This window comes from Dreissena polymorpha, chromosome 16 (genome assembly GCF_020536995.1).
Source record: "Dreissena polymorpha isolate Duluth1 chromosome 16, UMN_Dpol_1.0, whole genome shotgun sequence".
NCBI lineage: Eukaryota > Metazoa > Mollusca > Bivalvia > Myida > Dreissenidae > Dreissena > Dreissena polymorpha.
The window spans coordinates 18,168,027-18,194,169 of NC_068370.1; the positions used below are offsets into that span (position 1 = coordinate 18,168,027).

Below are 26,143 nucleotides of genomic sequence, written 5' to 3' on the forward strand. Positions count from 1 at the left end.
ACATTATTTATATGTGTGTGTGTGTGTTTTTGTACATAGTTTATTGTATGGCAATGCCTAAGAGAGGGTTCTTAGAAAGGATATGGTTCAGATTGTGAAATAATGCGAAGCATTCTTTACAAAAGGCTTACCATATATTGCCGACAAATATCTATTTAGATTCATTTTCTTTACTTTTGAGATTCACAGTAAAAGTTGTATTTCCAAATTAAATTATCATGTTAATTTTTTTTGTTGTGTGTGTTTTTTATTGGAATTGTTTTGATAGAAGGTCAAATCATCACTCTTTATTTGCTTGTTATCTTATTATAATTTTGAAAGAGTTTAAGAAAAGTAAAATCACTGTAATTGGTATACCAAGTCTACTTTTTGGACCTGTTTATGTCATGCAATGTGAGAACTTATACCTATTAAAATGCCATGGGATGTCAACAAATATTAAAGCAACATTTTTAATTAGGGAAGCTAAAAGTAAATAAAACAGTTTTCAATGTTCACATAAACTCTGTGTTGTGATCATAAAATATTGACACAATACCTAACTGTACTTGTTCATATCTATTATGAGTTGTGACATTTATATTTTTATACTCACATAGGTGGTATAGGCACAAGACATCTATGTCCAATAATTTGTATAATACATGTACATGCAGTTTGTGAAGGCCTAATTATGATAATAGGTCTGTGCCTGAGCTTGTTAATTTCCATGATAATTTTTATATTGGACATAGGTGTGCTGACACAAAATGTTTCTGTCTGTATTTGTTTTATGATGAGTCCTGACAATTTCCATATTGCATGCAGGTTGTGCAGGCACGAGAGGTCTATGTGCTGATGAAGAAGGACTACAGGATATCTCGTAACATTCGGGCCCAGTGGTTCTTTGAGCACCTCAACACTCAGTTTTTGTTCAAACCTCAGGAACATATTGTATGTAGATTTCTTGTTATATTTTGTTGGTTCTTGAAGTTTACACGTATTGTCAATTAATCAGATAATATTAAGATCATAGATGTTTGCAAAACAGATACGATTATTTTACCATAAACCATACAAACACTTAAAACACAACACTAATTGACGAACTAATCACTGCTCTGTTTAGTTTAAACTTGTTTATTTTAGCTGGATTGGATTGAAAGCCTTAGGCTTATTGCATTGCTCTCAAGTCCGTTTCCTGGGACTAGATCCAGTACTTGGTGTCTTTGGGGGAGATAGAAGGAATGCTCCCAGTGGGGATAGAGCCCGTGCCCTCTTGGTTGCTAGGCTGACGTCATATCTGCTACGCCTTAGCAACACTGCTGTGTTTCATATCAGATAGTAATTTTTTGCTTATTGCATGTTCATATAACCTATGTAAATGAACAGCAAGCGTGTACATATAAAAAAACATGATTGTTGACATTTGTGTCTCCCAGGTGGACACTGATGAAGAGCTCCAAGTGGTCTCAGTGGTTGCCGGGGACGGTTCCCAGTTTATTCCAGGGAACCAGTATCAGATAAGTCTACTTCCCAGCACCATGGTGATGTTTGTTGCCCGGCGTTACAGATTTGTCATCATACTGGACCTCAGTCCATCAATCAGCTCTGTGGTACGAATGCTACAATTGAACATGCCATTTAAAATGCAAATTATGTTTTCAAAAATTAAAAGTGTTCAATTTTCATCTCATAATAAAGTGGGCTTGTCTAACTTGCCATACCTGTTAATGAAGCAGTGAGTGAATATGTCTTACATATATCAAAGAAGAGGCAAATATCTTGTTATACTTTAGATCAACAACGTAATAAAATATGTTTGGAATCTGCTTATAAATTGACACTTCGACGGATTGAAATCAGTTTCAAATTTATCTCCAGTTATCATTCTTAGATATTTTATCTTAAGGCCACAACAACATTCGAAGTTTGTTGGATTCGCCAAACCTAAAAATCATTAAATGATACATGCATTGATAGAAAATCGAAACCTTACGATTTTGAATAAATGCAAACAATATGTGCTCTTTTGGATGAAAAAGTGAACCTGCTAGGGCCACAGCAATAGCTTTAAATTACCATGGTTCTAAATTTGTCCCAACATTAGTGAGTTCAGTAACTGGATTATGTAGGAGTTCTAGGTCTCACTTTAGGTCCACAAATTGTGCCCGGCTGCCCCAGACTCCCCATTAGCTTTTAAAGACACACACCAACAAATGACAGAGTACTAATACTACTGATCCTTACAACTACCATGAATTAATTACGTTTACTGCCGATACTGGCCGAGGTTTGCCAGGTAACATTTTTTTAAATATGACTTCAAATATAAAAGCTGGCAGAGTGACAAAAGTGGTTTATGGACTCTACTCTGCCATTACTTTATAGTTAATCAGTTACATCAAAAACATACATAAACACAGACTTTAGCATATGGTATTAATTGGCAATATTATAAACTGTTCATATGTACAAAATATTTGTTAGTTTTTTCCATCACCTATGATTTTTATAAAAAAATAAAATGAATATATTTGTATCTTTATTAGGCACACTTGCCACTCTCTCTTTAGTGCCGAAATCCTTCTAACAACTGATGTATTTGTTGTGGTCTAAGGAACTAATCTGTTTCATACAAAAGAGCACATATTGTTTGCAATTATTCTAAAAGCATTTCATGATTTTGTATCAATGAATATTAGTGCTTAAACATCAGGTACAGAGTGCATAAATTATTTGATGCCTAACCAGAGATCCGACTATTGTTTCAGGACTTAAAGAAAGGCACTATGTTGTTTGATGAAGTTTACAAAACACTGTCAAACTTCCTAAAAGGCCTTGTGAAACCAGTAAGTAACAAGATGTTTCGCAATATTCAAATATTTATAAACACTCAATGTTTGTTACTTTGGTTAAATTGATTATTATGGAATAATTAAATGATCTATCAAGTGGACAGAGCACCTTTGCACATTGTGTTTTTTTGCAGTTCAAGTTGCCAGGATGTTTTGCCACACTTTCACCAGAAATTCACGCCACCATTATGTGCTACACAACATTGAAGACATTTAATCATAATCAGGTACCTGGTATTGCCAATAGGTCTCTATTATGTGGACACTCTCATGCCATTATTATGCCCCTGGATCGAATGATCAAAAGTATATTGTTTTTGGCCTGTCTGTCATTGTATGTGTGTGTCTGTCCCAAAACTTTAACCTTGGTCATAACTTTTGCAATATTGATGATAGCAACTTGATATTTGGCATGCATGTGTATCTCATGGAGTTGCACATTTTGAGTGGTGAAAGGTGAAGGTCAAGGTCATCCTTCAAGGTCAAAGGTGGTGTAATGGATATGGTGTCCGCCTAGCGACCGGGAGGTCACGGGTTCGATCCCCGCTGTGGGAGCGTTCTTTCGATCTCCCATATAGACACCAAGTACTGGTTCTAGGCCCAGGAAACGGACTCGAGAGCATTTCAAATAAGTAGGAATTACTTTCTATGCAATCGAGCTAAAATAAATAGGTTTAAACTAAGGTCAAAGGTCAAATATATGGCTTCAAAGCGGGGCAATAGGGGGCATCATGTTTCAGGAACACAGCTCTTGTTTTTTATAATCATTATTTTATTGATGCCTCATATGCTCTTCTTTCATAGACCTAACTTCTTGGTTTTCTCAAAGTCACTGACTGGTCTGTTTGCCTTTGAATGTACATGTATTTTCTTTAAGAACTTATTGTACGCCCTTTTATAAAATGGGGCATATTATGAGAACAACTGAGAGGACAGCATCCAGGAGAACTTACTCAGTATGTCTGCTCAATATTTCAAAGGGTTAAAGTTTGATCTTTGTGAAACTTTGTGATTATTTTTGTGGGCATAATATCTTGATTTAGTCTGATAAAGTAATTTGGAATGACCAGTTTGCTAAAAACATAAAAAGTATATAAAGCACAAAACCGGTATTCTTCTTTATTATGTGAAATATGATCTTAATCAATAACTGTAGATATAGAAGGGTTTTTCTATTCTGCCAGGTATTAGTTCAGGGTCTGGTGGCGACGTCACAAAACGTTGACAGCATCCTGTCCCGCATGGGGGAGAAACTGGCCGCTTTTGAGTCAGCGCTTGCAGCCAACTTTAAGGAGTACTTAACAAATAACTCATCTAACTTTGCCAGTGTAGGTATCCACAGTTAGTTGTTAATGGATTGTTTTTAGCTCACCTGAGCACAACATGCTCATGGTGAGCTTTTGTGATTGCCTTTTGTCCGTCGTGCGTTGTCCGTTGTGCGACATCAACATTTGCATTGTTCACTCTCTAGAGGCCACATTTATTGTTCAATCTTCATGAAATTTGGTAAGAAGATTGGTTTCAATGATATCTTGGATGAGTTTTGAAAATGGTCACGTTTGCTTGAAAACATGGCTGCCAAGGGGCGGGGCATTTATCCTTATATGGCTTTATATGGCTATAGTAAAATCTTGTTAACACTCTAGAGGCCACATTTATTGTCTGATCTTCATGAAACTTGGTCAGAAGATTCATCCCAATAATATCTTGGACAAGTTCAAAAATGATGCCGGTTGGTTGTAAAACATGGCCACCACAGGGGTGGGGCTATTTTCCTTATATGGCTATAGTAAAACCTTGTTAACACTAGAGTTCACATTTATTTTCCGATTATCATGAAACTTGGTCAAAAGATTTGTCTAATTGATATCTTGGACGAGTTCGAAAATGATGCCGGTTGGTTGAAAAACATGGCCGCCAGGGGGCAGGGCATTTTTCCTTATATGGCTATAGTAAAACCTTGTTAACACTCTAGAGGCCACATTTATTTTCCGATCTTCATGAAACTTGCTCAGAAGATTTGTCCCACTGATATCTTTGATGAGTTCAAAAATGGTAACCTTTGCTTGAAAAACATGGCTGCCAAGTGGCAGGGCATTTTTCCTTATATGGCTATTTATGGCTAAAGTAAAATCTTGTTAACACTCTAGAGGCCACATTTATTGTCCAATCTAGATGAAACTTGGTCAGAAGATTCATCCCAATGATATCTTGGAAGAGTTCGAAAATGATGCCGGTTGGTTGAAAAACATGGCCGCCAGGGGGCGGGGCATTTTTCCTTATATGGCTATAGTAAAACCTTGTTAACACTTGCCACATTTATTGTCCAATCTTCATGAAATATGGTCAGATTTTTCTTAATGATTTCTTAGATGAGTTCGAAAATGGTTACGTTTGCTTGAATAACATGGCCACCAAGGGGCGGGGCATTTTTCCTTATACGGCTACATAAGGCTATAGTAAAATCTTGTTAACACTCTAGAGGCCACATTTATAGTCCGATCTTCATGAAACTCGATCAGAAGATTCATCCCAATAATATCTTGGACAAGTTCAAAAATGATGCCGGTTGGTTGTAAAACATGGCCACCACAGGGGTGGGGCTATTTTCCTTATATGGCTATAGTAAAACCTTGTTAACACTAGAGTTCACATTTATTTTCCGATCATCATGAAACTTGGTCAAAAGATTTGTCTAATTGATATCTTGGATGAGTTCGAAAATGGTTTTGGTTGCTTTAAAAACATGGCCACCAGGGGCTATATATGGCTATAGTAAAACCTTATTAACACTCTAGAGGCCACATTTATTGTCCAATCTTAATGAAATTTGGTCAGAAGATTGGTCTCAATGATATCTTGGAAGAGTTCGAAAATAATTATGTTTGCTTGAAAAAAATGGCTTCCAAGGGGCGGGGCATTTTTCCATATATGGCTATAGTAAAATCTTGTTAACACTCTAGAGGCCACATTTACTGTCCGATCTTCATGAAACGTGGTCAGAAGATTCATCCCGATAATATCTTGGATGAGTTCAAAAATGATGCCGGTTTGTTGAAAAACATGGCTGCCAGGGGGCGGGGCATTTTCCTTATATGGCTATAGTAAAACTTTGTTAACACTCTAGAGGCCACATTTATTTTCCGATCTTCCAAACTTGGTCAGAAGATTTGTCCCAATAATATCTTGTTATCTCAGGTGAGCGACTTTGGGCCTTTCAGGCCCTCTTGTTCTTATTGATTAAATGGCTTCTTAACTACATTTAAACATATTTATTTGAAGTGATCAGGACTGGCCAAAAGCATTAAAATGATTATTGTTGGGAATGAACATTTTTCTTAACATAACATTAATATTGTTATTTTGACTCCCACAAACCTAATTAGGACATATTTTCCATGATCTCTTAACCAATAGAATTACTGTTAAGGAAAACCTTATGAATACTGTTTAGGCCACATTTATTGCCCAATGGTCATTCAACTTGGTCTGAACATTTATTTTAATAATTATCCCCTGAGAGATATATGATTTGTTTTCTCTAAGACATGGCAGCCTTAATGCAGGGCAGATTTCCTAATGTTGATACAGTAAAACCAGTTGAACACTCAAGAAGTCAAAATTGTTACCCATTAATCATGAAACATGCTGAGAACAATTTAAAATTGTGTTGTTATGATATCTGGGCTGAGTTTGAAAATGATTGTGGTCTGTTCAAAAATAATAGCTGACATCTATTTGGGTAGTTTTATTGTGCATCCTTGTGAACACTACATGTACCTGCTCAGAACAGTTCTATTCCTTTAGGTCGGTGAGTATGAAGGGCCTTTGACCTCTTGTTATTATTATAATCAACAAATTCATTGACAAAATGAGGGGGCATCCATTAGTTTTTAGCTCACCTGTGATGTCCGGCGTCCGTACGTGTGTGCCTGCGTGCGTGTGTGCGTGCGTGCGTGTGTGCTTGCGTCCGTCAACAATTTGTTTGTGTAGACAGTAGAGGTCACAGTTTTCATCCAATCTTTATGAAATTTGTGCAGAATGTTTATCTTGATGAAATCTGGGTTGGGATTGTATTTGTGTCAACTGGGGTCAAAAACTAGGTCAAAAACTAGGTCAAATAATAGAAAAACCTTGTGTAGACAGTAGAGGTCACAGTTTTCATCCAATATTTATGATATTTGGTCAAAATGTTTATCTTGATAAAATCTGGGTTGGGATTGTATTTGGGTCATCTGGGGTCAAAAACTAGGTCACTAGGTCAAAAACTAGGTCAAATAATAGAAAAACCTTGTGTAAACAATAGAGGTCACAGTTTTCATCCAATCTTTATGAAATTTGGTCAGAATGTTTATCTTGATGAAATCTGGGTTGGGATTGTATTTGGGTCATCTGAGGTCAAAAACTAGGTCACTAGGTCAAATAATAGAAAAACCGTCAACAATTTGTTTGTGTAGACAGTAGAGGTCACAGTTTTCATCCAATCTTTATGAAATTTGATCAGAATATTTATCTTGATGAAATCTGGGTTGGGATTGTATTTGGGTCACCTGGGGCCAAAAACTAGGTCACTAGGTCAAATAATAGAAAAACCTTGTGTAGACAATAGAGGTCACAGTTTTCATCTAATCTTTATGAAATTTGGTCAGAATGTTTATCTTGATGAAATCTTGGTTGGGATTGTATTTGTTAGTCAGGTGAGCGATTCAGAGAAATCACGGCCCTCTTGTTCTGGTATTCTTGTTACAATTTTATTTAGTCTTTAGTGTGGAGGCTTTTGTTACTGCATATTATGGCATGCTTTTGTTCCTATAGGCTATGTAAGCTATAGCATGAGACAGTGATATCTGCTGAAAAGTTCTCCCATCAGCTGTTTAATTATCATGTGACAAATATTGATGAATTTTTCAGAGTTACTATGACATTAGACCACCCATGTCAAGTCCAGTGTTGTCACATCAGATATCTAAAGACAGCGATGTTAACAATCCAGAGGCGGGAATCGTGAACATGATAAGAAATGGCATGATGGCTTTGCAGTTGCTGCCAGAAAACTCCAGTGCTGGTGAATTACTTTTACTTGTACAATTTCATTTAAACATTGTTTTAAAACAGAAATGCATATTACAAATGATTTTATTGAAATGAAGCTACAGTAATTAGCAGCTAGAAAAAGTGAAAAGATTAGTAATAGTTTTCATTATTTGACTAAATTTTCATTCGTTTGTTTTAACTTTAAATATCTTTCCGGTCTCAATTTCTATCTTTAACTTAACTTTATTTATCTTTCCAGTCTCAATTTCTATCTGTAACTTAAATTTGTTTATCTTTCCAGTCTCAATTTCTATCTATAACTTAACTTTATTTATCTTTCCGGTCTCAATTTCTATCTATACTTAACTTTATTTATCTTTCTGGTCTCAATTTCTATCTATAACTTAACTTTATTTATCTTTCCAGTCTCATTTTCTTTCTATAACTTAACTTTATTTATCTTTCTGGTCTCAGTTTCTATCTATAACTTAACTTTATTTATCTTTCCGGTCTCAGTTTCTATCTATTCCTTAACTTTATTTATCTTTCCGGTCCCAGTTTCTATCTACAACTTAACTTTATTTATCTTTTCGGTCTTAGTTTCTATCTATAACTTAACTTTATTTATCTTTCGGGTCTCAGTTTCTATCTATAACTTAACTTTATTTATCTTTCCGGTCTCAGTTCCTACTTGTAACTTAACTTTATTTATCTTTCCGGTCTCAGTTTCTATCTATAACTTAACTTTATTAATCTTTTCGGTCTCAGTTTCTATCTATAACTTAACTTTATTTATCTTTCCGGTCTCAGTTTCTATCTGTAACTTTGAAAGAGACAGCACTTGTTATCTTACAAAAAAGATCATTTTAATGTTCCTTGGCTAGGAATAATATTTATGATCTCTTAATTACATGGTAGGCAATCTTATTATTACAGCACTGGTGACCTTTCATGTAAAAAAGGCACAAAGGTTCAGAGAATTTTAAAGATTTAAAAAAAAACTGCAAATTGACTTTCAGTTTCTAATTTAGACTTTACATTAATTTTGTTAATTTTTGTACAACTTTGACTTTTTTTTTCAGCTATAAACTATAAAATTTGTAATTTTTATACAAATTTGACATTGTTTGCTGCAATAAACTATAAAATTTGTAATTTTTATACAAACTTGTAATTTTTTGCAGCTATAAACTATAAAATTTGTAATTTTTATACAAATATGAGATGGTTTGCAACTATAAACTATAACATTTAAATTTTTATACAAATGTGACATTTTTTGCAGCTGTTAACTATAAAATTTGTAATTTATATACAAATATTACATTTTTTGCAGCTATAAATTATAAAATAATGTACACGAGTCTCACTCTGAGGAAATGGGATTAAATGCATGTGCGTTAAGTGTCTTCCGGCATTAGCCTGTGCAGAGCCTGTGCAGAGCCTGTGCAGAGCCTGTGCAGAGCCTGTGCAGAGCCTGTGCAGAGCCTGTGCAGAGCCTGTGCAGAGCCTGTGCAGAGCCTGTGCAGAGCCTGTGCAGAGCCTGTGCAGAGCCTGTGCAGAGCCTGTGCAGAGCCTGTGCAGTCTGCACAAGCTAATGAGGGACACTTTTTACTGCTTTAAAAAAAAAATTAATTTAAAAAAGTCTCTACTTAGCAAAATTCAAGTTTAGGCGGAAAGTGTCTTCCCTGATTAGCCTGTGAGGACTCCTAAGGCTAATGTGAAACGACACTTTACGCACATGCACTAGACCCCTATTTCACAGAGCGAGTCTCATATATGTTCATGTCTCTGTGCAGGCCTGGTAGTGGTCACAGACGGCTGCCTGGGGGTTCCAGACACAAACCTCTTTGAGTTCTTACTGACTCAGTTGCGCACGAGCACTATCGCGTGTTCCTTCCTATGCCTGGGGGAGGACCTTTCACCCTTCGGCCACTTTGGACACATTCCCCATGTGGAGCTTATGCAGTTTATCGCCACGGCAACATTTGGATCGTATTTCGACAATTGCCCTGATGTGGTAACTGTTTCATTGCTCTTTGGTGTTTTAAAAGCAACCTATAGATAAACAATTTGACAATATCCTGGATATGGTTAGAACTTTATTGCTTTATAGTGTTTGAAAATTGTCGCTTGTGCAATGTACAGCGTAAGCGTATGGACCACTTTTGTTTGTACGGCGTCTGTTATGTGATGTGTGTTAACTTTTCATTGAACAAAATCTCCTCTTAAACTGGTGGGCAGATTTAAAACAAACTTAAGTGGAATGATCCTTAGGGGACCTTTCAAATTTTTCAAATAATTTTGGTATGCTGTTTAAATATGTCAGCAGAACGAAAAAAATATTTAAAAAAAAATCAAATTTAAAAATGTAGAATTTCATGAAACTGTAAATGTCAGGGATGTGAAAGTTGGTGAGTCACATTATATAAATAAATTTTTAAATGACTATAAAAATCTTCTCTGAAACTACAAGGGTTTAATATTTGGTGTGTAACATCATATACTGGTCCTTTACAAAGTTTGTTCAAATCATTCCCTTACAGTTGAAACTAGCCACGCCCCATTGGCCAAATTTTTTGTAAAGATGTATTTAGATAAAAAAATCTTCACTGAAACAACAGCGCCAAAAGAGTGCATTTTGTCCTTTGGGTAAAAAATTGCTCTGCCTGGGGTTGTAGGGACGAATTTTTTAAATTTAAATTATATAGCATAATAACTTTTCTGAAAACACAAAGCACATAACAAAAATAAGTTTAAAATTCTGCTGTTTTGGGAACACCCTATTGGAAATTATTAATTTTATGATGTGAAATTATGCATTTTTGGAAAAATCTAATAGTGGAAAATTAGCAATTAAATAGAGCTTTTAAAATAGTCTCAATGTACATGTTTCAACAACTTTGAGTAACAAGGTGTACTTATCTTTTTACGACCCCTAGAAGAAGGAGGCATATAGCAGTCTCACTGTCTGTCTGTCTGTCTGTCTGTCTGTCTGTCTGTCTGTCTGTGCAAAACTCCATGTCTGAGCAAAACCTTTATATAATGATGGAATTTTTAATATCACATATGTAAACATTAATAAGATAAAGTGGTGTGCGTAACAGTTGTCTCCCTACCTTAAAAGTCAATGTCACACTTAGGGATCAAAAGTTTCATTTTGAAATAACGCTGGAGAAATGTAAGGCCATGACAACATGTGGTTCGTAACATCTGTCTCCTGACCACAAAGGTCAAGGTCACTTTAGTAGTCAACAGTCAAATATCATAAAATAACATTTTTTGACAAACAAGGAATTTGTGACAAAAGTGGAATGTGGGGCATTTGTGGCATATGGACACATGTTTTTTTTTTTAATAAATAATTTTGAAAAGTGTCAACACTCATAGCCACAAGATGACTTGGATATATTTTTTTATAAAAATTTAGAAATTACTTACATGTTTAAGTGTAAAAACAATGTTTCTTTTTTCTTATATTTTGTTTAATGTTTTTTTAATTTTTATTTTGTTCAAACATTTAATTTACCTTGTAAACTTGTATTTAAAGTAAAAGAACAATTATCTTTAATATTCACAGCTATTTGTAATTACTCTGGTTACAATTAAGGGAAGTAAAATGATGAATTTATAAATTAACCAACACCTAACTCTGTAAGCCATCAGTCTGATAGTCCTATTTCTATGAGATTGTATCTCTAACAAGATTATCACATGTTATCAATCAATTAACCTTTTACCCCTTAAATACGTATTTTGACGCATTTGTAGTCACTTAGATAGAAAGTTCAATTTAATTAAAGACTTCTTACTATATTCTAACTATAAAGGCTTCATTTCCAACCCTTAGATACTGATGAGCAGCAAACAGCATAAAACCTGAACAGACTGCGAGTATGCGAGTTACTCGCAGGCTGGTCTGGTTTTATGCTGGTTGCAAAAGCCATTTACACTTTGCTTGTTATGGCGGAAAGGGTTAAGATGTTCCTGAAGAAGCCAAGCTTTGGGGTACTGCGTTATTGAATTGGGAATGTTGTTTCGGATTGTGGGGAAAAAAAGATTGGGAATTGGGGGGATATTTGCACCTGCAGGGTTTGGCAAAAAAGCCCTTAATATTAATTGAATCATTTCCCAGGGTTCCAAATTGGCCACAACCGATGTCATTGGTGAGCAATTAAGGCCCTATTTTCACCAATACTGCCACCTTTTTTATTTTAATATTTTGCCAGATAACTGTTTTATAGATATAATATGTTTTAAATGTTAATCTTGCATAAAACTGGTGTAGCAACATTTTTTTGTAAATCTATGACATGTTCTCTATCTTCAGTTAATTACATAATTATTCAAATAAGGAAAATTTTGGGAACATATGTGTGTACAAATTCATCTTACATGCTCTTTAAAAAATTTCACCCAAAAGCTGAATGCTATATTGCTGATAACATGGCTGTTTTCCTTTTGTATTAGGGCATTGTCATCCTTAGCTATGATTTATTTCTCCAAAATGCAAAAATAACACCTTTTGATCAAAACTAAATTATGAAATGGGACCCTAGATTGAAAAAATACCAGTTAAAAGGAATTTTGGTGCTTTAGTATAAATATAATATTCATACAGCTGCCCCATTTTTCAGAGCCAGATGGAGAGCAATTCATTGAATGTCTACCACAAGGCAATGTTCCTGTGGAGTTTCCAGCGTGGTCTGGAAGGTTTCAGGTTTGATCTCGGGGACCACCTGATCACACAGCAAGCCTCACCCTCGCAACTGGTCCAAAAGTAAGTCAACAAACTCGGCAGTTAGAACTGTTTAGTTTATCTGTATTGCCTTGTTGTCGGTACACATAAACATTTGCATTGTTTACAAATGAAAACAGCTGAGGAAGCATTGCAAAATTAAAAATAATGTTATTTAATGAAGCAACTGTACTGTAAGTTTTCTGATGTTCACAATCTCTATTATAATACTTTGGGACAGAGTCAATTGTTGGGTATTTAGAAGTGTTTGGTTTATCAAGGTTATGGAAGAATGTATTCAATATGAATTGCTTGCTTAATATGTTTATGCGTTTGAACAAGGAGACAACACTGTTTGATAATAAACTCTATTATAAGTGTCTATACTTTTTAAGTATTTTCATAATGAAATGTATATTTTATACTTAAGACAGTGTTAAAATATACATTATCAATCTACTATTTCATGTTGGATAAAAAGGTTTAGATATGTTGATGTTTTCAAGTTAATATGAAGAATATTGTTTGTGCATAAGAGGTAATTTTATTGAAAATAAATTAAAAGTGTGTAGCAATTTACACAAGTATTGTTATGGATAGTATATTTAAATATCAAGAGTTGAACTGTTGTGAAATATTACAAAAATGACTGTATATTATTTTTAACATAAAACACAACCAACTAATCTGTTTTTTCTCATGTTTATAATCTCTTTATGCACTAGCAAGCTCATTGCTCATTGCAAGACTGTCCATTATTGCATTTGCAGTGGTGATTGGAACCATTGTGTGTAATTTTGTTACCAGTTATGGGGTTCAAACCCAAAATTTGTAGTTAAGTTTGTTCAGGTCCTTTAAGATTGAAAAATATAATATTTCTAAAAAAACTGTTAGAATTTAGGTTAATAGGGAGCTTGAGTTACTAGGTCTTGGATATATAAAAATATATTTAAAAATTGGACAAACACAGCTGTTTGCTTAAGAGAGATATTATGTTTTAACAAGGTTTTATTAAGACGGATTCACTGTGCATTGTGTGAATTGACTTTGGTTTTTCCCCAAACAAAATTCATTTTACAATTTGTTAGCAATGTATTTCTAGACCAAATATTGAGACACAGGGCTTTAATACTTGAATTCTGAATAAAAACTTTGTAGTGCATGGAAGACAACTAACTCTATGATCTGCACTTTCTGATTAAAAATGAGTAGTGCAAAAAACTGTTGAAACTTCCTGTAAATAAAAAACGAGTTGTTTGCGCAGTATCTAACGCGCAAGGTTGTTGAAGAGGTCAGTATTGATCTGTGACATTTACTGTTATTGTATACACCTTCATGTGGGGACTGTGTGTATTCGGCAGTTTAAGTGCTGATTAGCTGCTACAATTACCAAGATTAAAGTGATTGACAGCTGGCATCATATTTTTGTCAGATCAAAGCAAATTCAATAAAGAATGTTGTCAAAGGTTACAAGCGAAATGACCTTTGATGTTGGGCAAGTGAGGTTATTATTTGTCGCAGTACACAAGTGTACATGTTGTGCACAACCAAGGCAAACAATCTTTACCAAACTGGATTTATGCATGTCAGATTTCACAGAACATTTAAGTGGGTGAAAAAATGGTGTCCAGGGCCAACTCGCAATATATTTGATATTGTGATGTAACGGACCGAGATATAACGGAGTTGCAGTGTATACATTTTTTTATTGATGTTTACCTATTCAACTGTTTTTGCAGAACATAAGAGTACAAATATTGATGCACTTTTAATAGCTGTTTTCTGCCTGCAGGTTACTCTCCCATCCAATACATGGGAAGCTGGCAAGTGTGATGTCAAATGTCCGCAAGTCTCACTCTAAGTGTGACCTGAAAGCCTCGTTGTTCAGTGTCATGTCTGTCCGTCTACGAGAGGGCTACACAATCAGAGAGATTGCTCTAACAAAAGGCAACTTATGAAGTTTTACATGATACTCATACATTTTCCTATGTTAAAGATACCAAATATATTGTTTTAAAGTCTTATGGTTTAGTCTGCACAGGCCAATCAGGGATTTTTATTATTTTTTGTTTAAAGAAAGTCTCTTTTTAGCACAAATCTAGTTTAGGCAGAAAGTGTTGGACTGCACAGTTTAATCTGGGATAATTCTTTACACATGCTTAACCCTGTGCACCCGGAGAAAGGATCTATTAAGTCGCCTTCTGAGAAAACTGGGCATAATGCTTGTGCGTAAAGTGTCATCCCAGATTAGCCTGTGCAGTCCACACAGGCTAATCAGGAACAACACTTTCCGCTCTTATGGTATTTTTAGTTTCAAGGAAGTCCCTTCTTACCGAAAATCAAGTTTAGGCGGAAAGTGTTGTCCCTGCTTAGCCTGTGCAGACTGCACAGGCTAATCTGGGATGACACTTTACGCACATGCATCATTAAAGCCTGTTTTCTCAGAGCAATGTTGCTGCTTCAGGTGAAAGTCAGTTGGAGGTGAAGATGGTGTTGCCATACAGAGAATATGCACGCTTTGAGTATGTCATTAGAGCACCGTGGCCATTTGACAAAAACAGGTAACATATTAATCAGTCTCAAACCAATACCAAGACCCAATTAAACTTCGAAGAAAACACTCAATTTAGGTTTAAGATACATGAATAAAAATATTTTGGCTGTAGGATTGAAATTTTTGTGTGCATTCAAAAGTGTCTCAAATGGGTTTTTCCTGGATTTTTCAGAAAAACATTAAACAAGCAAAGAACCTTGTCAGGTATTGAAATATGCATAGAACCTTTTCAGATGTTGGAATATGCATAGAGCCTTTTCAGATGTTGAAATATGCATAGAGCCTTTTCAGATGTTGAAATATGCATAAGATCTTGGGCTAAGGCTGAACCTTTTGAATGTAGTTGACACATTATTTATGAACTTAACTGTAACTAGTAGAGCCTGGTTCTATGAAAACTTGTTTTAATGCATGTGCATGAAGTGTTGTCCAAGATTAGCCTGTCCAGTCTGCAAAGGCTAATCAGGGACGACTTTTTCTGGCTTTATTGAATTTTTGTTAAGAAGAGACTTCAAGACTTCTTAAAATCCCATTCAAGCTAAAAGTGTCGTCCCTGATAAGCCTATGCAGTCTGCACATCTGCACAGGCTATTCTAGGACAACACTGTACACAAATTTATTTAGCCCAGTTTTCACAGAGCAGGACTAGTTATATCCATTATTCTCTGCAGACCACTGTGTTTCATCGAGATCACTTTAGAGGGCAGCTATGACTTCCTCCACGACATGATCTGCACCAAGATCATGGCCAACATGAGCAGCTTCCGACAGGCCAACGTGAAAAAGTTCTGGCTTGCTCTTCAGGGGTAGGTAACATGTGATTGCCTTTGTAAAAATGTTGCTCTTACTTACGTTGTGTTGGAAATTATTTTTGCTGTTTTTAGCTCACCCGAGCACAACATGCTCATGGTTACCTTATTTGGGAGCTATTTGTCCATCATTTGTAATTTGTTGTTAATTGTCAACATTTATCTTTTGAACACTCTTGAGACCACATTTTTTGTCCAATCTTCATGAAACTTGATATACATTAAACTTGGTCAGAGCATTAGTCTGAATGATATCTGGGCCAATATTAAAACTTGGTCATGGACTCTCTAGTCTTAATTTAAGTTAAATCTGCATGAAACTTGGTCTGAAAATAAATTTTGTCCTTATATCCAGAATCTAGGATCCTATGATTTCAGCAGATTATGTAACAACATTTCAGACTCTCTCAGACTGACTGTCTTCTGGTACATCTGCAGTCATTTGCCAGCAACCCTGTCCACTACACAATGCCGGCAAGCATCAAAGAGGGCGTGCCACTGTACTACCTCCCCACCAACTCTGTCACACCCATGTTGAACACCCAGCTCAATGTCAAGTAGGGATAGTTGCATGAAATTTGGGACTAATAAATGATAAATGTTTGAAGTTGTTTGAAAGTCTGTAATTAGTTTTATATAGCATAGTATCGGAATTTTCTGTATATATTATATGTCAGAAAAATGAAGCATCAGATTTAGTAGTAATAAAGAACTGTTTTACTGAATTAAATATGAGACCGTGTTCATACTGTGCTGTATTTGATTATCATGCTACTCAGTTATTATGTATATGAATACAAATGTACATTTTCTAATTTCTTTCATAGGGACAGTGCTCTGAACCAGTTTGCATCTTACTGGAGACCTGTCGTCAATTTTGACATTAAAGTCTGGTAGGTACTCTTACCTTTACTTTGCCCACTACCCCAACCATGATATTGGCTGAAGAAAATATTGAATTCAAGGATTAAATTTGCAGTTTCAATGGATCTTTGTTAAGGTGTATGTATGCCCAGTATAAGTTAGGAATCAAACCTTTCGTAATCAGACCCAGTTTGCGTAATGGTTATGCTGTCCTAGCAACCAAGAGGTCCTGGATTTGAACCCCATTCTAGGAATAGTCTCAAAAGAAACGAAATACTGATTTTATCAGAAAACTCAAAAGTTTCTCACAATGCCATGGGCATTTGATTCAATTCAGCTAAAATAGCTAAAATATAAACTAGCATCATAATTTTAAAATGCAATCCTTGTTCTAGGTCATAATATTCACTGTACATATTTTGATGGAAATGTTTGTGATATGTTTGCAGGCAGAAATGGATGCACACCCATCGTATTGGTCTCGTTCTTGAGCATGACATGCCTGTCCATAAGAATGTTCACATTCCAAACTCAAGTTCTCGATTCCTGGTGGTCATGTATCGCCAGGCACTGACCTCCCTCACACTTTTCCTGACCAGTTGGAGTGATTTTGTACTTCTAGATGGACAGGCGTACATTAAACTCATGTAAGTAACATATCAAAGATCATTTAGCCCTTTGGACACTGCTATTATCTGCTTAACATCTTTTTTCGCATAATTAAAGTTATTGTGCTGGTGTTTAGTTTTGATAATGAAATTATTTAAATTTCTTTATCAGGAATGAGTATTTGTGTTAGTATATTTGTAAGCAACTAATGAGCTTTCTTACCATTTGATGCTCAACTTCCAGAAAAGAGGACAACACCAAACCTCCGACATCCTTTGTGTTAATTCGAATGCAGACAAAGTCTCCCTGCCTCGTTCTGCGCCTTGCTTTCCTGGGTGGAACCCCTGGCTTTGTGCGACATGGGATCATAAAGGAGCTCAAAATGAAGGTGGCGAGCCTCAAGTTCCCGCCCAGGGGACAGAAATCTGACAAACACAGGTGGGTGTGAAGTACTTTGGTGGGACAAAAATACAGGTGAGAGGGCAATACTCTGGGACAGAAATCAGACAAACACAGGTTGGAGAACAATACTCGGGGACAGAGGTCTGACAAACACTGGTTGGAGGGCAATACTCGGGGACAGAGGTCTGACAAACACTAGTTGGAGGGCAATACTCGGGGACAGAAATCTGACAAATACAGGGTTAATACTCTGGGACAGAAATCCGACAAATACAGCTTGGAGGGCAATACTCTGGGACAGAGACCTGACAAACACTGGTTGGAGGGCAATACTTGGGCACAGAAATCTGACAAATACAGCTTGGAGGGCAATACTCTGGGACAGAGGTCTGACAAACACTGGTTGGAGGGCAATACTCGGGGACAGAAATCTGACAAATACAGCTTGGAGGGCAATACTCTGGGACAGAAATCCAACAAACATAGATTGGAGGGCAATACTCTGGGACAGAGACCTGACAAACACAGGTTGGAGGGCAATACTCTGGGACAGAAATCTGACAAACACAGGTTGGAAGGAAATACTGTGGGACAGAGACCTGACAAACACAGGTTGAAGGGCATAATTATCTCTGTTACAGAAATCTGACAAGCACTGGTTGGATAGCAAAACTCTGGGACAGAAATCTGACAAACACAGGTTGGAAGAAAATACTCTGGGACAGAGACCTGACAAACACAGGTTTAAGGGCATATCTCTGTGACAGAAATCTGACAAACACAGGTGGGAGGGCAATACTCTGGGACAGAAATCTGACAAACACAGGTTGAAGGGCATACCTCTGGGACAGAAATCTGACAAACACAGGTTGTAGGGAATAACTGTGGGACAGAAATCTGACAAACATAGGTTGTAGGGCATAACTCTGGGAAAGAACGTCTGACAAAGAAAGGTTGGAGGGCAATACTCTGGGACAGAAATCTGACAAACACAGGTTGGAGGGCAATACTCCTGGACAGAAATCTGACAAACACTGGTAAGAGGGCTATACTCTGGGACAGAGACCTGACAAACACAGGTTGGAGGGCAATAGTCTGGGACAGAAAGTTGAAAAACACAGGTTGGAGGGCGATACTCTGGGACAGAAATCTGACAAACACAGGTTGGAGGGCAATACTCTGGGACAGAAATCTGACAAACACATGTTGGAGGGCAATACTCTGGGACAGAGACCTGGAAAACACAGGTTAGATGGCAGTACTCTCGGACAGAAATCTGAATGAGACAGGTTGGAGGGCAATACTCTGGGACAGAAATCTGACAAACACAGGTTGGAGGGCAATCTTTTGGGACAGAAATCTGACAAACACTGGTTAGAGGGCTATACTCTTGGACAGAGACCTGACAAACACTGGTTGGAGGGCAATACTCTGGGACAGAGACCTGACAAACACAGGTTGTAGGGCATACCTCTGCGACAGAAATCTGACAAGCACAGGTTGGAGGGCAATAGTCTGGGACAGAAAGTTGAAAAACACAGGTTGGAGGGCAATACTCTGGGACAGAAATCTGACAAACACAGGTTGGAGGGCAATACTCTGGGACAGAAATCTGACAAATACAGGTTGGAGGGCAATACTCTGGGACAGAAATCTGACGAACACAGGTTGGAGAGCAATACTCTGGGACAGAGACCTGACATGCACACAAGTTGTGGGGCATACCTCTGGGACAGAAATCTGACAAACACTGGTAGGAGGGCAATACTCTGGGACAGAAATCTGACAAACACAGGTTGTAGGGCATACCTCTGGAACAGAAATTTGACAAACACAGGTTGGAGGGCAATACTCTGGGACAGAAATCTGACAGACACAGGTTTAGAGGGCAATACTGTGGGACAGAAATCTGACAAACACAGGTTGTAAGGCAATACTCTGGGACAGAAATCTGACAATGACAGGTTGGAGGGAAATACTCTGGGACAGAAATCTTACAAACACAGGTTTAGAGGGCAAAACTCTGGGACAGAGGTCTGACAAACACTGGTTAGAGGGCAGTACTTTGTGCAGTTATTGGTGTTGGCAAATGTAAGTCAATATATCTGTCAGATGATGAACTTATGTTTTCTTTAATGATCAAGAGTGAAGGTTGGATCCAAATCCCACCAGGCACTCTTCTGGATATATGGGTCTAAAATTAATACCTTTTGTTAATTTGTATCTCCTGTCAAAGGTGGTGGTATATAGAATGGGACTTGTCCGTTCGTCTGTCTGTCACACAACTTTTTAGGTCTATATCTCAGAAACTATATGAGATATCAACATGAAACTTCATAGGTGTATAGATATCAATGAGGAGAATTGTCATGCACAAGAATCATAACCCTACACTTTCTTTAATAAGAGTTATTGCCCTTTGTTTTATTTATGATTTATTTTTTAATGGCAATAATTCAGATACCATGAAAGATTTCAACATAAAACTTCATGGGTGCATTGATATTATAGAGGAGAAGTGTCGTACTTAAGAACCATAAAGCTTCACTTTCTTAAATAAGAGTTTTTGCCCTTTGTTGGTTTTACATTATGGAACTTTTGAGCCCTATGTCTCAGATATGATACAACAATTCATCATGAAACTTTATGGGTGTGTAGAAATCAATGGAAAGAAGTGACGTGCACAAGAACCATAACCCTGCACTTTCTTAACTAAGAGTTATTGGCAATTGTTGTTTGTGTTTAATGTAAACTTTTCAAGGCTATATCTCAGATACGCTATAAGATTTCAACATGAAACTACATGGGTGTGTAGATATCAAAGGGGAAAATTGCAATTCATAAAAACAATTACCCAACACTTAATTATTACCTATAAATAATTACCCTACACTTAATGATTTTACTGAATATCAAGGGATTTGCACCGATCCATAAACAAAGATTATTTGGAGGGGATATCAATTCAACGAAGTTACTTGTTATACTTAAATTTTGCCTGAAGCATATCTCAAAACCTAAAAAAAGACGTCAACTTCAAACTTAATAGGTAGGTATTTTTTTTAGAGGGGATGTGAAGTGTACAAGAACCATAACTCTTGTTCCCCTTTTATAGAGCTATTGCCCTTGGTTTATTTTGGAATTAGCTGGCAAAGAGAAAGAGGTATCAACTTGAAACTTAATAGGTAGGTAGATCTCATTGAGGAAATCTTCACAGCTCAAAAATCATGACTCTTGCTCATCTATGTTAGAGTTATTGCTTTTTGTTAATATGTGTTCTTAAATTTAGTCTGCAGCATATCTCATTTGGAAGCATAATTTAGCTAGTATACATGATACAATTTAAATTGTGCCACATTAACATACATACGCATATTTGCTGTGCTAGAAATGTTCAGGTTGTATCACTTAGACAAGAGAAGAAGAGCCCTACTGATGGAGAGCCTAGAACCCCCAAGAAGCCTCCATTACGTCGGGATTGGTCTGAGATCCAGTGCTGTGTACTGCTGCAGAAACCTGTTGAGACCATACTTATTAGGTACAGTGATGACTACAGATGACTATAATGTTGCAGAAAAAGCATTGAGTAATTAGATGAAAATCTTGATTACTTGTTGTAAATCTTAAATACCTGAGCATATATGAGTCCTGTTCTGAGAAAACTGGGCATAATGCATGTGCGTAAAGTGTCAACCCAGATTAGCCTATGCAGTCTGCACAGGCTAATCAGGGACGACACTTTCCGCTTTAATGACATTTTTCGTTTAAATGAAGTCTCTTCTTAAAAAAAATCCAATTTAGGCGGAAAGTGTTGTCCCTGATTACTTATGCGGATTGCACAGGCTAATCTGAGACAACACTTAACGCACATGCATTATGCCCAGCTTTCTCAGAATGTGACTCATATATTTACAGACTGCTGCTTTTGAAAAAAAGTATTGTAAGTTTTATAGTTGATGAAGGATTATTTAATAAATTATGTATGATATACTTTATATTTGGAATATTCAAGGATAACAAATCAGGCCCGTCCATCTTGTTGTAACTACCTTGTCGGCTAATGAGACCACTAAACCTTGCATGACATTATATCGGACTGTATGGCTTCTTACCTGACTGTGACATTGTGCAGGCTGCTCTGATGAGACCACTAAACCTTGCATGACATTATATCGGACTGTATGGCTTCTTACCTGACTGTGACATTGTGCAGGCTGGTCTGATGAGACCACTAAACCTTGCATGACATTATATCGGACTGTATGGCTTCTTACCTGACTGTGACATTGTGCAGGCTGGTCTGATGAGACCACTAAACCTTGCATGACATCATATCGGACTGTATGGCTTCTTACCTGACTGTGACATTGTGCAGGCTGGTCTGATGAGACCACTAAACCTTGCATGACATTATATCGAACTGTATGGCTTCTTACCTGACTGTGACATTGTGCAGGCTGGTCTGTTGCTATGCTAGTGGCATATAGCATTAGAGTCATTTTTACATGATGCAACACAGTGACATATAATTTATAACCCTTCCCCCTGTACCTCAGATTCATGTGGTTAGATTGTCAGTCACTGGTGTAAGTATGTGCACTTGTTGCAGGTAAATTGCAAAGATCAGCTTATCTTGACCAGTAAAAGTGTGAGAAGGCTAACTGAATATTGTCATAGGAATGAAAAATGTACATAAAATGGAAAAACAAACATTTTCATGATGTGTATTGTATTGCTACTATTTGTGATTTCTTTCCTAGATATATGTGCTTCAAGACTGGAAAATAGTGTTATAAGGCCCTTGTATTTATTCATTTCCTGCTAATGTATTAATGTTTGACAAGCCATGAAAATATTGTTGTAGGTCCCTTATATATATGTTCGTGTCCTTCCTATGTATGAGTGTGGGGCACGACATTCAAATTAGCTTGTAAGTACCTAGTTTTGTCAGGGTAAATATGTGGTTTTGCAGATTTAATGGGCGATATGCATTAATGCAAAATTATAACCAGAGGCAGTTTAAGAAATGTAATGTGCATATACTCGGCAGAGATTGATAAATACAATTGCAACATATTCCCAACAAATTAGAATTTTCATTTTCGCCAATATATATGCAGAAAGCCTGTTATTTGCTAGTTTCAAATGTCATTTCCTGCTCAGATATGAGTGTTTTTGTTCATTTCCTTCTCAGGTATGAGCGTGTGTGTTCATTTCCTTGTCAGGTATGAGTGTGTGTTCATTTCCTTCTCTGGTATGAGCGTGTGTGTTCATTTCCTTGTCAGGTATGAGCGTGTGTGTTCATTTCCTGCTCAGGTATGAGTGTGTGTTCATTTCCTTCTCAGGTATGAGATTGTATGTTCATTTCCTTCATAGGTATGAGCGTTATGTTCATTTCCATCTCAGGTATGAGCCTGTATGTTCATTTTCTTCTCAGGTATGAGCGTGTGTGTTCATTTCTTTCTCAGGTATGAGCCTGTATGTTCATTTCCTTCTCAGGTACGAGCGTGTGTGTTCATTTCCTTCTCAGGTATGAGCATGTATGTTCATTTCCTAATCAGGTGTGAGTGTGTGTGTTCATTTCCTTGTCAGGTATGAGCGTGTGTGTTCATTTCCTTCTCAGGTATGAGAGTGTGTTCATTTCCTTCTCAGGTATGAGCGTGTGTGTTCATTTCCTTCTCAGTAATGAGGGTGGTATATGTTCATTTCCTTCTCAGGTATGAGCATGTGTGTTCATTTCCTTCTCAGGTATGAGTGTGTGTTCATTTCCTTCTCAGGTATGAGCATGTGTGTTCATTTCCTTGTCAGGTATGAGCATGTGTGTTCTTTTCCTTGTCAGGTATAAGCGTGTGTGTTAATTTCCTTCTCAGGTATGAGCGTGTGTGTTCATTTTCTTGTCAGGTATGAGCGTGTGTGTTCATTTCCTTTTCAGGTATGAGCGTGTGTGTTCATTTCCTTCTGAGGTATGAGTGTTTATTCATTTCCTTCTCAGGTATGAGATTGTATGTTCATTTGCTTCTCAGGTATGAGCGTTATGTTCATTTCCTTCTCAGGTATGAGTGTGTGTTCATTCCCTTCTCAGGTATGAGCCTGTATGTTCATTTCCTTCTCAGGTATGAGCCTGCATGTTCATTTCCTTCTCAGGTATGAGCCTGTTTGTTCATTTCTTTCTCAGGTATGAGCCTGTTTGTTCATTTCCTTCTCAGGTATGAGCGTGTGTGTTCATTTCCATCTCAGGTATGAGCCTGTATGTTCATTTCTTTCTCAGGTATGAGCCTGTTTGTTCATTTCCTTTTCAGGTATGAGCGTGTGTGTTCATTTCCATCTCAGGTATGAGCCTGTATGTTCATTTCTTTCTCAGGTATGAGCCTGTTTGTTCATTTCCTTCTCAGGTATGAGCGTGTGTGTTCATTTCCATCTCAGGTATGAGCATGTGTGTTCATTTCCTTCTCAGGTATGAGCGTGTGTGTTCATTTCCTTCTCAGGTATGAGCGTGTGTGTTCATTTCCATCTCAGGTATGAGTGTGTGTTCATTTTCTTGTCAGGTATGAGCTTGTGTGTTCATTTCCTTCTCAGGTATGAGCGTGTGTGTTCATTTCTGTCTCAGGTATGAGCCTGTATGTTCATTTCCTTCTCAGGTATGAGCCTGTATGTTCATTTCCTTGTCAGGTATTAGCGTGTGTGTTCATTTCCTACTCAGGTATGAGTGTGTGTTCATTTCCTTCTCAGGTATTAGCATGTATGTTCATTTCCTTATCAATGTGAGCGTGTGTGTTCATTTCCTTCTCAGGTATGAGCGTGTGTGTTCATTTCCTTCTCAGGTATGAGCGTGTGTGTTCTTTTCCTTGTCAGGTATGAGCGTGTGTGTTCATTTCTATCTCAGGTATGAGCGTGTGTTCATTTTCTTGTCAGGTATGAGCATGTGTGTTCATTTCCTTCTCAGGTATGAGCATGTGTGTTCATTTCTTTCTCAGGTATGAGCCTGTATGTTCATTTTCTTCTCAGGTATGAGTGTGTGTTCATTTCCTTCTCAGGTATGAGCATGTATGTTCATTTCCTAATCAATGTGAGCGTGTGTGTTCATTTCCTTCTCAGATATGAGCGTGTGTGTTCATTTCCTTCTCAGGTATGAGCGTGTGTGTTCATTTCCTTCTCAGGTATGAGCGTGTGTGTTCATTTCCTTCTCAGGTATGAGCGTGTATGTTCATTTTTTCTCAGGTATGATCGTGTGTGTTCTTTTCCTTTTCAGGTATGAGCGTGTGTGTGTTCATTTCCTTGTCAGGTATGAGCGTGTTTGTTCATTTCCTTGTCAGGTATGAGCGTGTGTGTTCATTTCCTTCTCAGGTATGAGCGTGTGTGTTCATTTCCTTGTCAGGTATGAGCGGGTGTGTTCTTTTCCATGTCAGGTATAAGCGTGTGTGTTAATTTCCTTCTCAGGTATGAGAGTGTGTGTTCATTTTCTTGTCAGGTATGAGCGTGTGTGTTCATTTCCTTTTCAGGTATGGGCGTATGTGTTCATTTCCTTCTGAGGTATGAGTGTGTATTCATTTCCTTCTCAGGTATGAGATTGTATGTTCATTTCCTTCTCAGGTATGAGTGTGTGTTCATTTCTTTCTCAGGTATGAGCCTGTTTGTTCATTTCCTTCTCAGGTATGAGTGTGTGTTCATTTCTTTCTCAGGTATGAGCCTGTATGTTCATTTCCTTCTCAGGTATGAGTGTGTGTTTTCATTTCCTTCTCAGGTATGAGTGTGTGTGTTCATTTCCTTCTCAGGTATGAGCGTGTGTGTTCATTTCTTTCTCAGGTATGAGCCTGTATGTTCATTTCCTTCTCAGGTATGAGCCTTATGTTCATTTCCTTGTCAGGTATGAGCGTGTGTGTTCATTTCCTTCTCAGGTATGAGTGTGTGTTCATTTCCTTCTCAGGTATGAGCATGTTTGTTCATTTCCTAATCAATGTGAGCGTGTGTGTTCATTTCCTTCTCAGGTATGAGCGTGTATGTTCATTTCCTTCTCAGGTATGAGTGTGTGTTTTCATTTCCTTCTCAGGTATGAGTGTGTGTGTTCATTTCCTTCTCAGGTATGAGCGTGTGTGTTCATTTCTTTCTCAGGTATGAGCCTGTATGTTCATTTCCTTCTCAGGTATGAGCCTTATGTTCATTTCCTTGTCAGGTATGAGCGTGTGTGTTCATTTCCTTCTCAGGTATGAGTGTGTGTTCATTTCCTTCTCAGGTATGAACATGTATGTTCATTTCCTAATCAATGTGAGCGTGTGTGTTCATTTCCTTCTCAGGTATG

The 26,143-nt window shown here is 37.2% G+C and overlaps 1 protein-coding gene across 1 annotated transcript in view; it reads left to right on the forward strand.

Moving 5' to 3' along the window:
- Positions 1–26,143, forward strand: part of LOC127861693 (KICSTOR complex protein SZT2-like) — a 167,356-nt gene that overhangs the window by 424 nt on the left and 140,789 nt on the right. Inside the window, 16 exon segments of the mRNA XM_052400377.1 lie at positions 808–933; positions 1,422–1,595; positions 2,754–2,831; positions 2,972–3,064; positions 4,022–4,165; positions 7,749–7,902; positions 9,671–9,891; positions 12,509–12,651; positions 14,402–14,556; positions 15,074–15,170; positions 15,835–15,969; positions 16,374–16,529; positions 16,800–16,865; positions 17,286–17,483; positions 17,689–17,883; positions 21,260–21,385. Of these exon segments, the coding sequence (XP_052256337.1) occupies positions 808–933; positions 1,422–1,595; positions 2,754–2,831; positions 2,972–3,064; positions 4,022–4,165; positions 7,749–7,902; positions 9,671–9,891; positions 12,509–12,651; positions 14,402–14,556; positions 15,074–15,170; positions 15,835–15,969; positions 16,374–16,529; positions 16,800–16,865; positions 17,286–17,483; positions 17,689–17,883; positions 21,260–21,385 (2,261 nt within the window).